Genomic DNA, 18,068 nt, shown 5'->3' on the forward strand with positions numbered 1-18,068 from the left:
AACAGCATATACCAGGCCAACTTCTCACACATACTTCTAAATCCTGCACTTTAAATCAAGCGCACAAAACTGGAGCAAACCAAAGTAAGAAAAAACAACAAAACTTAAGTAGAATAATCTTGGACCAGTCTTTCTTCCTGCTAATTAATTAAATTACTCGACCTGGATTGAAGGGGAGTTGCTGTAGGACTATGCTAAGGTATGCTGTTAATCCTTAGCAGTCTGTTAACAGACACTTGCTATGAAAAACAGTACTAAAATACAAACAAGCTGGTGTGTGATGGCGACATAAAAAGGCTACAACAGTAATGTCACTACCGAGCCTGACATTCCTTGAAGAGGAGTTAAAAATGAGCTAACAATTGAGGGTGTTTAAAAAAATATATATTTGTATCAAAATACTACATTGTTTCCACTGTCAAACATATTTATTTTTTCGATTAGGAAACTGCACGAAGAATCGCTAAAGTTTCAGCTGAAGCCAAATTGGAAATTGATGAAGAATTGTACTTAAACTCATTCAAGCCCAATCTCATGGACGTGGTGTACACCTGGGCAAATGGTGCCACGTTTGCACAAATCTGCAAGATGACCGATGTCTTTGAAGGTATGTGCTGGATGATTACAACCGGAGAACATTTCTTTTCTACAAATATCCAAACGTTCATCCCTTTTTTTTTTTATGGCTCCCCTAGAGACAGCTTTCATCTATCTTTTGTCAAAGACCTGTAGTGGACCAGTCCATTGAATACCGTTGGTTGCCTATCTTATTAGTCTTGGTTGTTTCTTATTCCGTGGCTTTCCTTGCTCTTATTTTTTGTCTCTTCCCTATATCATAGCTGCTTTATCAATCTTTTGATTAGATAACCTGTAAACTTCCACTGCTTCATTCAGGGAACATTTTTTTCTCCTTTAAACACCTCATGTGAGTGTGTGCTGCTTCCCCACTGAAATCTGTCCCTATACTCTGATTCTTAGCTGACCCCCCTCTAGCATGTCTGTTGCTTTAACCCCACCCCCGTTCCGGTTTGGTATTTTTATCCTCAATCCCGACCTCCTTCCATTGGCTGCTCGTTGGAACATATGGCAGGCTTGCGTCGCCAAGCAAAATGAGTTGCAATATGGGCAGCCTGCAATAAGTCATGATGCATACAGGCGCAGTTGTGATGACCCAAGTGAGGAGATGCTTCTTGCCCTTTTTTTATTTATTTTTTTAAATCCGTGTGCAACATCACCATTGGCCATTTTTCCCCTTTTCCGATGATGAAAAGCATCGGTAAAGCCATGGCAAAGCCAAAAGTTGAGAACTATTGGGTTTGCCTGTGCTTGTCTTTAAAAGAGTATGTAACATATTCCTGGCATTGTTTTCATTGCATGACATGGAAGGATAAGTTACTTAACTGTAATCCTAGATCTCATCCAGGGGTATCCTCATCAAAGTCCGTCCATGCGCGGGGACCCTGGATAACTATAAAAAAATTGTATATGAAAACACACACACATATATATGTGTGTGTGTGTGTGTGTGTGTGTGTGTGTGTGTGTGTGTGTGTGTGTGTGTGTGTGTGTGTGTGTGTATATATGTATATGTGTATATATATATATAATTTTTCCACACAATGCAGCCTTCAAAAAGGCTAATCTATGCACTGACAAACACTGTTTTAGCAACCATATACAATAGAAATGTATAGACTGCAGGAGGAAAAGTATCACTTGAACGCTCTTTAATGAGTAGAATCCAAAAAACTCCATCTGCAAAACAGCAGTTATTATTAGCCTATAGACTGCATTGAACAACACTAGCATAGAAAAAGAAAGCAATTGTAAACATAAAAACTAGCACCGTGCCTTTCAGGCAGCCATGACCCCCAGCTTCCCATCATGCCTCAGGGGTGACAGGTCAGTTGTTCTTTGCGGAGACGCAAGGGTCCGGGGCACACAGATATGGTTTAAAGAAAATCTCATTTGCCTGGGTAGGCGGTGGGTTGCTTATGACTTTGATGAGGATACCCCTGGAAGAGAACTAGGATTACAGGTAAGGAACTTGTACTTCTCTTCCAGGGGATCCTCATCAATAGTCATAAGCACCAAATTGACTAGCTAGCCCATCCTTCGCCTAGACAAATAAGAAGTGACCCAACCAAAGATATCATAGCTGATTTAGCATTGAAACAAATTTCTCAAGGAAGCTTGGCCTACTTAAGTGTCTTGTCTGGTATTCGAGTCGAGACAATAGTGCCTTGTTAATGTAAGTATCGATTTCCAAGTGGCTACTTTGCAGATCTTAGCAATCGGTACATTATTCTGAATCGCTACTGTAGCTGCCTTCCCTCTAGTGGAATGACCCTTGGGAGTAGAACCAAGTGCTTTCTGTGCCAGCTGATAAGACAGCTTGATGCATGATACTATCCATCTGGAGATGGAACGCTTGGAGGCTATGAAACCTGTTCTGATGGAACCATAATTTACGAACAGTTGATCAGATTTCCTAATCGCTTTAGACTTGTTCAAGTAGAATTTAAAAACCCTTTTCAAGTCTAAAGGATGAAGCGACCCCTCATGGTGTAGAGGGGTTAGGAAAAAAGGTAGGCAGCGACATGGATTGGTTAACGGGGAAGTCCAACACCACCTTCGGAAGGAGGGGTGGGTTCTCAGAACGACCCTGTTGTGGTGAAAACCGTATACGATTTCTTAGAACAGAGCGCTTGTATCTCGCTCACCCTGCAAGCATAAGTGATTGCTACCAAAAAAGCGGTCTTCCTTCTTCCATGTAAAGTGCTGTAGGGATGCTTTGTAGATAGGCTCAAAAGGAGGAGCCATGAGTTTGAACAGAACCAGATTTAGTTCCCAGGGAGGAGATGGAGTTCGGACAGGAGGGTAGACCTTCTTTAACCCCTGCAAGAAATCCTTCACTACTTCCAATTGAAAGAAAGATAGTTGAGAAGGAGACCGTCTGTATGCCGTAATGGCCGCCAGGTGTACTCTTATGGAAGAGAATTTTAGGCCTGACCTGGCTAAGTGGTGCAGATAGGGCAATGTTACCTCCTCTTGCCCCTTGGTGGGCTGGAAACCATTCTGTACACACCACAAATAGAAATGTTTCAATTTAAATGCATAAGAGTGTCTTGTAGAAGGCCTTCTCGCTTATTTCAAAATGCCCATGCAGTCCTGAGGAAGTCCTAAGTGTCAATACTGGAGGACCTCCGGAGCCATGCTGCCAAGTTCAGCGAGGGAAGGTTGGGGTTGATGAATGCTCCTATTCATCTTGGGACAGGAGGTCTGGTCTGCACAGCAGCCTCTTGTGTGGACATTCCGATAGGTGTAGGGGGTCTGGGTACCTCCACTGTCATGGCCAGTCTGGAGCGATTAGAATTATTCTTGCCTTGCAGTGTGAGATCTTGGCTGTGACCTTCGGGATGAGAGGAAGAGGGGGAAAAGCGTAAACCAAGCCCCCTGACCAATTGATCAAAAGGGCATTCCCTCTCGGCCCTGGCCGGTAAAACCTTGACATGAAGTCGCAGCATTTTTTCGTCTTGTCCCCGAAAAGATCGATGCTAGGACGACCCCATTCTTGAAAAATGCCTTCCACCACTTCGTCGTGTAGAACTCAGTCTTGTTGATCGTCGAAGTGACGACTGAGGGAATCTACTTGAGAGTTTTGCTCTCCTGGTAGATGTACAGCTCTGCTCGCCAGTTTTCATGCTAGGGGACCAATGCCAGAGCGCTTGAGCCTCCAGGGACAGAGAACACGATCGAGTTCCTCCCTGTTTGTTTAGATAGTACATGGTCGTATTGTCCGTCTGGACTAGTATGGTGCTGGTCTGAATAGAGGGTAGAAAAGCCTTGAGGGCTAGATGCACAGCCCTTAGCTCCAGAATATTGATATGGTACGACTGTTCTTTGGCCAACCACCCGCCTTGAGTCTGGAGGGACCCATGTGCGCTCCCTACCCCTGCAGGGAGGCATCCGTGATTAACGATTGAGTTGGAGGAGGCTGATAGAAGTGAACTTCCACCAAGAGGATCTCCTCTCACATCCACCATGGTATGGATGATGTGGCTGCTTTTGACAGATGGATCTTATCGTCCCATCGGGCAGTCCGTTGATCCCATTTGTCTTCCAGATCCTGCTGTAAAGGACGCATCCTCAGCCTGGAGTTGGGGATGAGAAAGATGCAGGATGCCATCGACCCTAGGAGAGAGGCAGCCTGTCGGACTGAACGAAATGTAGTGCAAAGAATCTGCTTGCGCTTGTGAGTGATGGATGATAGTCTCTTCTCTGAAGGAAACACTTTTGTTGCACCCAGAGAGTGGATTCTTTGACTAGGATGTTGAACGGACTTCTCGAAATTGACTATTGACCTTTCTTTCTCACTAGAAAATACCTTGAGTATACTCCTCGACCTCGTTGACATATAGGAACTTCTTCAATGGCTGATTTTCGTGGGAGAGTGGATACTTCCTGCTGCAGTTGGTAGCACGAGGTCTTTACTGGAGCGATCTCCGGAGGTTGATGACGGAGAATACCCATTCTGCAGCATACTTAATACCCATTGATAGTTTGTGATGCTTCGCCACACTTCCAGGTGGTTGGCTGTACTCTTCCCCCCCTCTCCCGCCCCCCCCTCCCTCACTGGAGTGGGAAACTGCGATGGGGGAAGAAATTGCTCATTATTTTGATGGGGCTTTTGCTGAGGTAGCATATTGACGTGATGCCCCTCTCCCTCTGGGGGTGCGACGCCCCTGATAGTGGGTTCTGGCTTGGTGCTGCTCGTGCCTCTGCCACTGAGGGGTTTGAACCCTCTGATGAAAAGGCCGGCGGTCGTATGGCCTGTGTCTGCGCCTGAACTCCTTTATCTTCTCAAGACCTACCGCTTTCAAGGTGTCTAGCTCCGATTTCATTCTTGACATTTCGTCATCTGTATGCGGGCTGAATAAGGAGGATCCTGAGAAAGGGAGATTTAGGATCCGTTACTGAGCCTCGGGCTTTAGAGCAGTAAGCCGAAGCCAGGATGAACGTCTGGCACAGATCCCAAGTGCATAAGAATGAGCAGATAGGGTTGCTCCATCAGCTGCAGCACTAATGATTTGATTAGCCATCAAACCTCTTTCTTGCAACACCACCTCGAAATCTCTGCGATCCTTCTTGGGAAGTTTGTCCTTAATTTTTCTAAAGAGTCCCTCAAAGCTTTATCATAGCGCCCCACTGGAGCTGAGGTGCTGGAAACCTTCAGCATGGAGGCCGAAGTACCACAGACTTTTCTTAACCAAGAGTCCTGTGCTCTGCTTTCCTTATCAGGAGGCACTGTTGAGGAGGAAGCCACTGCGGGTGTCTTTTTAGCCCCCGCGATGATCACAAGGTCTGGAGGTGGATCGGCTCGAAGGAATAGCGGATCCTCTTCTGGAGGCCTGTATTTTTTCACGATCCTTGCTGGTGCAGTCTTGATAATTGCTGGTGTGAGCAACATGGGCTGTAGAAGCCCCGGTATCAGAGGCAACAAAGGTCAGGCTGCTTATCTTTGGTGTAATGTCTCAAAAATCAGAGGATGAAGTTTGGGGGGGTAGGCTTATCAATGATCAATTTTGTTTCACCCCCCCTGGCCAATACATCTTGGAAGGTACTGACATCATCCACTGGAGAGACTCTTGAAGGTGGACTGTGTATTAGTCTTCGAAAAGGGACTATTCTCTGACCCCGAGTCGAAGAAGGCAAAATTGTTGGTGATCTGCGTCTTCTCCGAGAGATGCAGACCCCCTTCTTGCGGAAGTTGTTACAGTACAAGCATGATCTCAACCCCTTGAGGGAGTGGTAGGTGAGGTCTTCGACTTGAGGTGCACCGATACCGTCGACGGTAGAGGTCTTGATGGCGAATCTGCTTGTTTCTTCACCGTTGGCGGTCTATTCGACGCCGATGGGTAACATATCGGGACCTTACTTCTTGACGTCGATCTGGGCTTCTTCTGCTGCCTCACCGGAGATCTTCTGGAAGTGGATTTTTGCTTTTCTCAGAGGCCATAGACAAATTCTCTCCCTCTCCTTGAGTACAGTACACCTAGACCGCTTTATGCAGTGTTGACAAGCTTCAGAGGAGGGAGACTCCGGCAGAGTATACACAGGAGGGACGAGGGTCACGAAGAGAAGGCATTCTGTGGCAAAAAAAAATACTACGTTTTTGTCAGAAAAGTTAGTACTTCTCTCTACCAGGTGAAAAACGTTGAGTGAACGGTAAAACATCATGATGGGAAGCTGGGGGTCATGGCTTTCTTAAAGGCACAGTGCCAGTTTTTATGACTGCTTTGATCCTATAAGGGTGGGGGGGGGATTGTACATTGAGAACGACTCTTTTGTTCACACTTAAGCACTTTAGTTTAAATATGGCTGATCTGCAAAATATGAGCTAGTAAAAGCTTAAAGGTTATTTGAAATCATTCATGAAAAATATCTCTATGGAATGTGACATCCGGCAGTGTGGGGGGAAAAGAGTCTGGATGAAATAATACAGCCTTGCTGTATTTTGGCACTGCAGCCCTCTCTTGCCTGGAACTTAGAGCATAGTGTCCATCAATGTATGTTGTTGTTTAGGCTGAACTGTCTCCCTTTAAACAGTGTTACAGATGCTTGGTGGCGAAAATACAGGTTGTGCAATTTAAATAAGGGTGCTGTACAAATGTTAGATTACGTTTTGTTTGTCCTGTTTTAAAATCCCCCAGGTATATCTTTTTAAAACCTCTCTATGAAATATCGTAGCTGGAGCAGCAAACAAGATGTTATACCGTCCAGTAAATTAATTAATGTGTTGCAATTTTTTTTTATTTTTTAGAAAAGGTTTTCAATCGTATTTTAAATTACTGTTGATCTCTTTGTAGATCGAAACCTTTAATAACATCTTGAATCTTGAGAAGGCTTCTAGAAGTACTGTACTTCTCTGTGATGCAAGTAGGACGGAATTGTGGGAAGTTTGTGTTCCTCTGTAACAAAGTATGAAATTACATAAAATAGAAGTTCATAAAGTACACTAAACCCAAAGGGTGTTAAAGGGCTAAGCCAGATGGGGAAACTACAACTTAAAAGACGGAAGAGGCATTCTTCAGGTTTTGAGATGCTTGTGCTACAAAGGGAACGACTGCAACAATGAGAGCAAGCATAGTATTCCAGAGTTTTGCCGCCACAATAGAGAAGGAGCACCCCCTACACCTGGTCTAGCAAAACCTAGCAACAGTCACCCTCCTGCTGAAGACTGATCTGAGCAGTCTACATGGAATGTACCACTGAAGAATGCTCTAATATGTGAGGGTCCTTGGTGAAGAAGAGCATGAAAGATCATGCAAAGCTCTTTGTAGACTGCTCACTTTCTAACTGGCAACAAATTAAGAAAACAAATGCATTCCCTGACCAAAAGATGTTTTGGCAAGTTTAAGATGAAGCAGGCAGTCGCATGCTGAGTCATGTGAAGTCTATTCAGGTAACAATTGTTAATTTTCAGTTAGAGTGCATTACAGCAGTCTAAGCATAGTGTTATCAAAGCAATGACTACTGCTATTCGAAGTTCAGGAGGGATAAAAGTTAAGATTTTCTTCAAAGTCCTGATGATGAAAAAACAAGTACTGGAGTTATGACTAACCTGTGAGTTAAAATTAAGTAAACTATCAATGATGACCCCAAGGTTTTTAGCAATTGCACCAGGGTGGGTAAAGGGCCTCAGGCCACCATAATACAAGCCAGATTGAATGCGGAGTCCCAAACACAAGGACCTCTGTTTTTTCTGCACTCTAATTTAAACAGTTGTCTTTTGTCCAGAGACTGATACTGGTCATACAATGCATTAAAGTTCTCAGCTACTAGCGGCACGTTGTCGGAGATAGACACAATGATTGCATGTCATCCGCGTAGGATTGAACTTGGAAGCCAAAAGATTACACCAACTCCACAAGGGGGAGACATAAAGGGTAAAAAGAGTGGGGCTAAGGGATGACCCCTATGACACCCTACAAGGGAGCTTGAAAGCCTTAGCCGTAAAATCTCCACAGCTTACAGTTTGAACCCTGTCCATTAGGAAGTAGCGGAGAAGGTCTAAGGCAGTGGAACTCACCTCGACCTGCTGAAGTCGTTGGACCAGGTGTAGGGGCGATACAGTATTGAATGCCGCCAATAAGTCCGGCATCATCAGGATGGCCGCTCCACCCTGGTCCACCTGGCCAGGGATTGAATCTGCTGCGGCTGTACTGTGAATCATTACAGGAGTAATGTTCAAGATGAAAATTTAACAACTCAGAATAGTGAAATTAGCATTAGCCAGAAATGGTTCTGCAGCATGTGGATCTGTTGGAAATTGTGTGTACCATGAGACAAGTATTGTGTGTGGTACTTAGTGTACTTTCCACCCTCGTAATTAAGTGAAAAAAACTTGACAGTATAGTTCCAGTATCTCAGTCACTGCGAACAGATTAATTGTAGATCTTTTTGGATGTTAATTTACCAGTCCATTGATTTATTGGGCTCCCTACCTAATATATTATACTTTGACAGTAAGCAGGTGAGTATACCCAGAATGTCCTACGGTGCATATTGTTCACTTTCAAGACCTGTGAATGGTCACATCCTAGTTGTATGGCATAACCTCTTGAGCACAGATATTTTCAAGCAGTTTATCTCCCAGACTTTTCTGTTTTTCACCCACCCTATTTCTCTTGTTCTACTTCTTTCATTTTCTCTCCTGTTTGATTCCCTTATCTAGCCTGTCTCACTGTCATCTTCTGACATTACTCCTACTCTTTGCTGCTATTTTGCTCCAGGTCTATTGCTGTATGTATTGGGTTGACTTCCCCTTCGCAATTGGCCTCATTTTCTGTTCTTATCTTATTGCTTTACTCTTTTATCCCCATCCATGAAATACACCTATCAGTGACCGATCAGGCCGGCCGGCAACAGTCTCCTCCTAGTTTTGCATAGTCTAAAATAACATATCTAGCATAATTATCTATATATATATACACGCACACACTCACACTCTCACACACTCTTTTACGGACAGCAACACCTGAAAGTCTGAATCTTTAACTATCTACCCATACTTAGACACATGGAACTTTATGAAATACAATTTTATATCTCTATTTTCCTACATGTATACCCTTTCTATGTAGTTATGTATCTATATATTGTATTTCTTTACTTCTACTGTAGAAAGAAAAGACCATCAATTCCTTCCAGTGCACTACTCTCTCAATATATCCGTTACCTCCACTCTTGACTCATCCAAACCTCATTCTGCTACTATGATCTCCCTAAGATCCGTTCTTGACTCACCCCAAACCTCAGTTAACTAGTAGGATCTCCCATATAACTCTTTCTAGAGTGTTACCTCCATGACTCACCCCAAACCTCATTTTACTACTATATTCTCCAAAATAACCCTTCCTAGACTCTCCCCTCATGTATCCCTTTTTTGAGTCATCCCAAACCTCTTTTTACTACAATGATCTCCCTAATAACCCTTTCTGACTCTTCCCTCCTTTGATTCATCCCAAACGTTGACTCATCCCAAACCTCATCTAACTAATATGATTTTCCAAATAAGACTATCTAGATTCTTCCCTCCTTATCCTATTCAATCAAACTAACAGACTCCATGTCCACTGCTCACATTAACAAGTTATATTTCCCTATACTAATCCACAACTAATCCTTCGGGTTCCAGAGTAGCGTTCTACTCGCAGACTTGGTTGGGGGTTCTAGGGCTTCGAACCCGGCAGCTCCGACCCCAGCGCCTCAGAACTAGGTCGTGATCCGGATTGGCGCCGGTCGACCTTACGACACCTCCGGCATCTAATCCACTGACGACACCTCTGTCCTATCAGATGCCGGTTGTCCCCAGCCGGCATCGACCCCAGCCTCCACCCTGACCTGAACACGCAGCCGCACCGACGCGGGATTCCATGCCGACCTGTACTTTTGTACCTCTGTTCTATCCTGGCGTTCCCTATCGCCCTGAGTGGCATCCAGAAGAGGGTGAGGAGGACTGGGAGGGGTCTGTTGACCCTCTAGCAGACCACTTGAGTGAACCGGGCTGGAGAGAGGAGTTGGGTGATGCCAGTGATCTGGATAGCTCCCCAGACCTTAGCATGCTTTCTCCCCTACCGTGGCTCCGGAGGAGAGGACCTCTTACACTGTGATGTTGCGTAGGGCGGCTGGGGCTTTGAACCTTGAGCTTCCTACGGTGGTGGTCAGGACTAACATCCTGACTGAGGTGCTTCAACCGGCAGCGGCCTCTTCGGAGCCCCTGCACTTCTTCAATGAGGCCCTCACGGACATCCCTCTGGGCACTTGGCCCAAGCCCAGCACAGGGGCCCCTGTGGATAGGATGATTGCCAGATGCCACCACCCGGCCAACCCTATTTTCATCTCCCAACACCCTACCCCCAAGAGCTTGGTGGTCCAAGCCTCATCTTCCAAAGGCACGTTCCCCACTGCTCCACCAGATAGGGAATCCAAGAAACTGGATCATCTTGGGAAGATGTTTTCTTCCACCAGCTTATGGCTGTGGTCGGTGAACACTGCATGTCTCTTGGACGGTTAGACCCACTCAGTGTGGGATACTGTTGTGCAGGGGCTGCCACAGTGCCCAGAGGAGGCCCAGGTAATTCTCTCCCGTGCAGTGACTGAGGGTAGAGATGCAGTGAAGTTCGCCATACGATGTGGGCTGGACACCGCCGACTCGGTAGGCAGGATGGTTTCAATGTCAGTAGCCCTGAGATGCTACGCCTGGCTGAGGTCCACTGGTTTCTCAGGTGATGTCCAGCATTAGGGGACGGTCCTCCACCTGAACCTGTCCAGCCTCCACTTCCTTGTGTGGAGATTGAGCGGCAACAGTTGACAGCTTTAGTCCTTCCTCCCGGTCTGTAATGGTATCTTGGCAGCCAGGCGGCCCTCCACTTAAATGGTATACGCCTGTAGATGAAACAAATTTGTGGCATGGTGCACAGCAAAGGCTGTGGATCCCCTTTCTGCCACTCTATCAGCGGTTCTCCTCTTCATTCTTTCTCTGGCCCAGCAGGGCTCTGCTCTGGGCACCCTCAAAGGCTATCTTTAGGCCATTTCGGCCTTTCTTCGGCTTCCTGATCAGCCTTCTCTTCTCAAGTCCCCTATTGTAAATAGATGTTCGAGGCATATGAGCTACAGATCACACACTTAGGATAGTAGATCGCCATCTGGTGTTGGGCTCGGATGCTTGCAGGTTGTTGTTGTCTTCGGAAGAAGTCTTTGGTCACGAGATAAGTGACTCCTCCCTTGGACCACAGTGCGCATGGGCATCCACTCCATCCTCAGATTGTTTTTTTCCGCCATTGGGTTCGGTTGTAACTTTTCCAACTCCGGTTGAAAATCTCAAATACAAGCTTTTCGAAGCGAAAAAACTTCTACAGCTACATCGAAGCACCTTCACTCGACATCAAATTCATCGGCTCGATTCCAGACGTCGACACGGGCTGCTGGGCCTATCCACTCCGTGAGGCCTACGGCTCATGGAAAGGACGCCGTTTAAAAAATGCCCCCAGTGTGGAGCAAAATTTCCGCACAGTGACCATCACAAAGTCTGCAACCTGTGCCTATCACCGGAACACAACGAAGCCAGCTGTCCAGCCTGCGCAGCATTTCGATCCAAAAAGACCATTCGAGATCGAAGAGCTTGACGCCATATTATGGCACAGAGACCAGCTCCGGAACCAGTAAACCTCTTCGATGAGGGTCCCGATGTCCCGGAAGAGGATTCAGAGGAACTTCAAATCATCTCAGAAGCAGACGACTCAGACGGCCCCATTACTCCGGGGCAACGTGTGAGTACCACTGCCCCTGCCCCAACCCCTCCAAAACCTAAGGCATCGGTCAAGACTTTGCCATCTGGCCTCAGTCGAGACCGAAAACACCCTTCAGAAGCTCCGCCTCTGGGCTCGGCTCCGAAGAAACAGAAGCCTTCCGGTGGCTCGGGCCCGAGTAAGCCGCATGTAATTGTACCTTCGGCACTGAAGGCAAAAGACCCCTCGGCACCAAAATCTGATCCGACACCCTCGGCACCGAAAACATCGAGGCCCATAGATAAACCGGCACCGAAAGTTCCCAAGCCGAAACACTCAACTTCGGCACCGAAACCTTCATCCTCACCGAACCCACTGGCTAAGCACTATAATATACCTCCTAAAGCCAAAGACTCTACCGATCAACCAAAACCTCTATCGGAACCGAAAAAATCTGCTCCAAAATCTGTTCCTGAAGAAGAACTTTTCCATCCAGATCCAACACCAAAAAGGATCTATATTAATCCAAAGACTGGACATGTCACTGCAGTGCCATGTAAGAAACTGAAACTGGACACAACACCTGCCCCAGTTCCTATAAAAAAGGAGGACTCTGCAACATCACCTATTCCTCCTTCCTCTCCCATACGACCTTCTACCCCACCCCCTCTGCCTACACCACCCTTACCTCTACCATCTCCATCTCATACACCACCTCCACAGGATGATGATGACCTAGGGGGAGGGGGTGATCCTTATAATACTAATGATCCGTTCACGGATCCAGATACCATACCATTGGATGATTGGGCATACCCTCTACCAGATATACCTGACCCTACACCATATCCCTCCAAACCATCACCTCCAGATGACCACCTGGGGTTTGGACAACTAGTAAACAGAGCAGCACTTTACCATGGCATCACCATGCACTCTGATGCACCCGAGGAAGACTTCCTCTTAGACACTTTTGAACACTCTCAGAAGTCGGTACAAATTTTACCTATGCTTAAAGGGGTGATGAAACACGTCACAGAAGTATTTAAAGACCCCGTCCATGCCAGGGTGCTTAACCCAAGAATTGAGAAAAAATATAGACCTGCCCCAGAAGATCCCTGTTGCATCAAAGGGCAGCTCCCTCTGGATTCTTTGGTTGTTTCCAACGCAAGGAAACGTGCCAACTTCCAAACCACGGGAGATACCCCAACCCCCGGACAAAGAATCCAAACTATTAGAAGCCTCGGGCAAACGGGTAGCAGCACAAGCTGCTAATCATTGGCGTATTGCCAACAGCCAAGCCCTATTAGCACACTATGATAGGGCTCACTACGATCAGTTGGAGAATCTGCTACAACACCTGCCAGACCAATACAAGACCCAGGCAAGTGACCTTATACAAGAGGGAAAACTTATCTCAAATGCGTCAATTAAATGTGCACTTGACGCCGCAGACACCGCCTCTCGAGCACTAAACACAAGTGTACTCCTTAGACGCCATGCCTGGCTACGAATTTCAGGCTTTAAGCCAGAAGTACAAACTACTATACCTAGCCAACCTTTTAACCAAGAACAGCTGTTTGGGCCAGCAGTTGACACTGCACTCGAAAAAATGAAAAAAGATACAGAGACTGCTAAGTCTATGGGAGCATTGCAGTCTCCACAACCACGTGGCTCCTTTCGACGCTCCTTCTACAGAGGAGCCTCTAAAAATATCGGAGCAGACACCTCCTCTATGTTCAAAACCTCTACACAAACATCTCCTAGTAGAGGATATATTAGAGGAGGATATAGAGGAAACCACAGCAAGGGACGAGGTCGAGGCAATACCAACACTCGTACCTCCCCCGCCACAAAACAGTGACTTTCCTCCACTCCCCCCAGACCATTCCACTCCAGTCGGGGGAAGACTCAAACAGTTCCTACCTGTCTGGAATTCCATCACAACAGACAAGTGGGTAAGACAAATTATCCAGTATGGTTACTGCCTGGAACTCACCACTACCCCTCCACACATACCACCCAAGCAGCGTTACATGTCACCAGACCATCTTGCGCTCCTCAAACAAGAAGTTATCTCATTACTTCAAAAGCACGCAATAGAACCAGTTCCCTTACAACATCAGGGTACAGGGGTATACTCACTGTACTTCCTACTCCCCAAAAAGGACAAGACTCTAAGACCAATATTCGACCTCAGACTCCTAAATCTGTACATAAACTCAGATCACTTCCATATGATCACTCTTCAACAAGTGCTCCCACTACTACAACAAGGCGATTTCCTTGCCACATTAGACCTCAAGGATGCCTATTTTCACATCCCCATGCATCCTGCTCACAGGAAGTACCTAAGGTTTGTGGTGGACGGACAACACTATCAGTTTACAGTCCTTCCATTCGGGGTAACAACTGCGCCCAGAGTATTCACCAAATGTCTAGCAGTAGTAGCAGCGCATCTAAGAAGACAACAAATTCATGTCTTCCCGTACCTAGACGACTGGCTAATAAAAGCCAACTCATTCAACAAATGTGTTCTACACACTCACCGAACTATTCAAATCTTACACAACTTGGGGTTCACAACAAATTACCCCAAATCTCATCTCCAACCCTTCCACATACATCAATATCTGGGAGCCACCATAAATACTTCCAAAGCCCTAGCATATCCCAGCCCAGCCAGAATAGCCAATATACAAGCTCTCATCGTAAAATTTCAAACCCATCACTCTCTTCCAGCAAGAGTGTTCATGCAACTGATAGGCATGATGGTATCATGCATCTTCATTGTGCCTTATGCAAGACTTCAAATGCGTCCCTTGCAAGAGTGTCTGACACGTCAGTGGAATCAGGCTCACGGACAACTAACCGATCTGGTGTTGGTGGACAGCCGCTCACATCGCTCTCTGAAATGGTGGAACACAACCTGTCCAAAGGGCGGCCGTTCCTCGAGCCTCATCCACAAATAGTGCTAACAACGGAAGCATCACTCACGGGATGGGTAGCCCATCTCCTAGGACACACCACTCAGGGCAAATGGACCACTCACCAAAAAGTGCTCCATATCAATTACCTGGAACTACTGGCAGTATTCCTAGAACTGAAATCATTCCAAATACATCTCCAAAACAAAACTGTCCTCATCCGGACAGACAACATGACAGCCATGTATTATATACAAAAACAATGAGGCACACATTCTCTCCAGCTGTCCCAGCTAGCACAGAACATTTGGAGATGGGCCATTCCCCAGAACATATACCTGCTTGCAGAACACCTTCCAGGGGTTCACAATCAGATTGCCGACCTGTTAAGTTGACAGACTCAACAAATCCATGAATGGGAATTACATCCACAAGTCCTACGACCCTTTTTCCAAAAATGGGGCCAACCAGACATAGATCGGTTCGCCACACACAAACGCAAAATGCCCAACCTTCGCCGCCAGGTTTCCCCACCCACAGTCCAAGGGCAATGCGATATGGATGAACTGGTCAGGCAGATTTGCGTACGCTTTTTCGGACTCTCCCACTCATTCCATTCGTGGTGCGCAAGCTCAGGCAACAGTCTCTCAAACTGATCCTAGTAGCCCCCACATGGGCACGCCAGCCCTGGTTCACAACACTGCTGGAACTCTCCCTACTTCCACACCAAAAACTGCATCTCTCCCCGTCCTTATTAACCCAGAACCTTGGAGAAATCAGACACCCAGATCCAGGTCAACTGAACCTAGCGATCTGGCTCCGGAAGTCCTAGAGTTCGGTTACCTCAACCTACCACCAGACTGTATGAATATTATAAAGGAGGCCAGAAGACCTACCACTAGAGCCTGTTGTGCTGCAAAATGGAAAAGATTTGCCCTTTACTGCAATAACAATGATATACGCCCACTGGATGCATCCATACAGAACATCATTTGCTACTTACTACACTTGCAAAGATGTAATTTAGCGTACTCATCCATACGTCTCCATCTAGCAGCATTAGCAGCCTACTTGCAAAATCGTCAACACTTGTCACTATTTAGAGTACCTGCGATCAAAGCCTTCATGGAAGGCCTTAAGAGGATTATTCCTCCCAGATTACCACCCTCTCCAGAGTGGAATCTAAACATTGTTCTTACAAGGCTCATGGGACCCCCTTTTGAACCCCTGCATAAATGCGAACTACAGTTCCTAACATGGAAAGTGGCTTTTCTTATTGCTATCACATCCCTTAGACGGGTAAGTGAGATCCAGGCTTTAAACATACAAGAACCATTCCTACAATTACACCGCAACAAAGTGGTTCTTAGAACAAATCCGAAATTCCTGCCAAAAGTCATATCTCCGTTCCATCTTAACCAATCATTAGAGCTACCAGTGTTCTTCCCAAATCCGGACTCGGTAGCTGAAAGAGCTCTTCATACCTTAGGCGTTAAAAGAGCCCTACTTTACTACATTGACAGAACCAAAGCTTTCTGCAAAACCAAACAATTGTTTGTTGCTTTCTCTCCACCACATAAAGGCAACCCCATTTCCAAATCCGGGATAGCCAGGTGGATAGTTAAATGTATCCAAATATGCTACCATAAGGCTAAACGCACACTAACAGTTTCCCCTAGAGCGCATTCCACACGCAAAATAGGGGCTTCCATGGCATTCTTAGGAAACATTCCCTTAGAAGATATTTGTAAAGCAGCCACATGGTCTACAACACACACCTTCACTAAACACTACTGTGTTGACGTGCAAGCGAAACAACAAGCTTCTGTGGGTCAGGCTGTCCTTAAAACTTTATTCCAAACTGCTGCAACTGATACAGGTTACCACCGCTAGAGGAGACACTGCTATATAGTCTATCCTAAGTGTGCACTCATATGCCTCGAACGGAATATGCTACTTACCAGTATGCATCTGTTCTTGGCATGTAGAGCTGCAGAGCCACACACGCCAACCCACCTCCCCGGGACCTGTATCTGTTCCACCATAGTCTTACTTAGTCATTATACATGGACATCTCTCTCTCTTTTTACAAACTCCATCATTTCCCATCATGGCGAAAAACAATCTGAGGATGGAGTGGATGCCCATGCGCACTGTGGTCCAAGGGAGGAGTCACCTATCTCGTGACCAAAGACTTCTTCCGAAGACGACAACAACCTGCAAGCATCCGAGCCCAACACCAGATTGCGATCTACTATCCTAAGTGTGTGGCTCTGCAGCTCTACATGCCAAGAACAGATGCATACTGGTAAGTAGCATATTCCTTCTTAAGGGCATTACTCACCTCTTGCCTCTTATTCCTTTCGTAATACCCCAGTGGGACTTTGAACTTGGTTCTTACGTACCTTATGTGTGCTCCTTTCGAGACATTACATAAGTTTCGTCTTCGTGTCTTGACTCTCAAGACTGCTTTTCTGGTTGCCATCACCTCTGCTCGCAGGGTGAGTGAGCTTCGGGCTCTTTCTTCTGAGCCTCCTTTCCTTGCTGTTCATCCGGACAACATTGTCCTTCGAACTCTACCGTGTTTCCTTCCCAAAGTGGTTACCTCTTTCCACATAGGACAGACCATCACTTTGCCTACCTTATTCTCGCCCCTGCACCCTTCCAAGGAGGAAGAGATTCCACCATCTGGATCCAAAACGTGCTCTATCTTTTTATCTGGATCGCACAAAACAATTGAGTGGATGATCAAATCTTTGTTAGCTATGGGGCACCAAGAAAGGTTGGGCTGTGCAAAAACAGACCATCTCCCGATGGGTCGTCCTTTGCATTAAAATGTTATTCCTTGGAGAAAAAGGAGCCGCCAGTACGGCAGCCACTACTGCTTTGGGACCTGGAGTCCCCCTCAACACTACTGCCTGGACAGCCAAGTCCGTAGAGACTGCTTAAGTCTCTTTGAGATAAACAAGTTACATACCTTTGGTAACGATATATCTGTAGGAGACATATATTACTTATGGATTCCTTACAGCCCCACCCATCCTCCCCGTTCTGCGAACTGACTTCTAGGGATAGGGACTCCCTTCCAGGGCCCTAGTTGTGTGCACCAGGTGTCAGTGTCTTGCATGGCTCTGCGCATCTGGCGTAAATGTCGTGTAAAGATCTGACATCAGCGTGCAGAGGGGGCATGTAAGTAGATACCACGAGGTCATCCCGGCAATCACGCCGCTGACGGCGAACAGAGTCTACTGACGCCACCTACCGACGTGCAGGTGTACTGCTATGAAACAATTTCTCCGGATCCAGTCTGACGCCTGGGGGTAATTCTAAGGCAAGGAATCTATAACTA

At 46.3% G+C, this 18,068-nt stretch overlaps 1 protein-coding gene across 1 annotated transcript in view; it reads left to right on the forward strand.

Annotated features, from left to right (window-relative positions):
- The window catches only part of MTREX (Mtr4 exosome RNA helicase), a 780,177-nt gene that overhangs the window by 753,936 nt on the left and 8,173 nt on the right, over positions 1-18,068 (forward strand). The window contains exon 25 of the mRNA XM_085631304.1: positions 445-607. Coding sequence (XP_085487430.1) covers positions 445-607 — 163 coding nt within the window. The remainder of the gene's footprint in view (positions 1-444; positions 608-18,068) is intronic.

This window comes from Triturus cristatus, chromosome 2_1 (genome assembly GCF_964204655.1).
Source record: "Triturus cristatus chromosome 2_1, aTriCri1.1, whole genome shotgun sequence".
NCBI classification, from domain to species: Eukaryota; Metazoa; Chordata; class Amphibia; order Caudata; family Salamandridae; genus Triturus; species Triturus cristatus.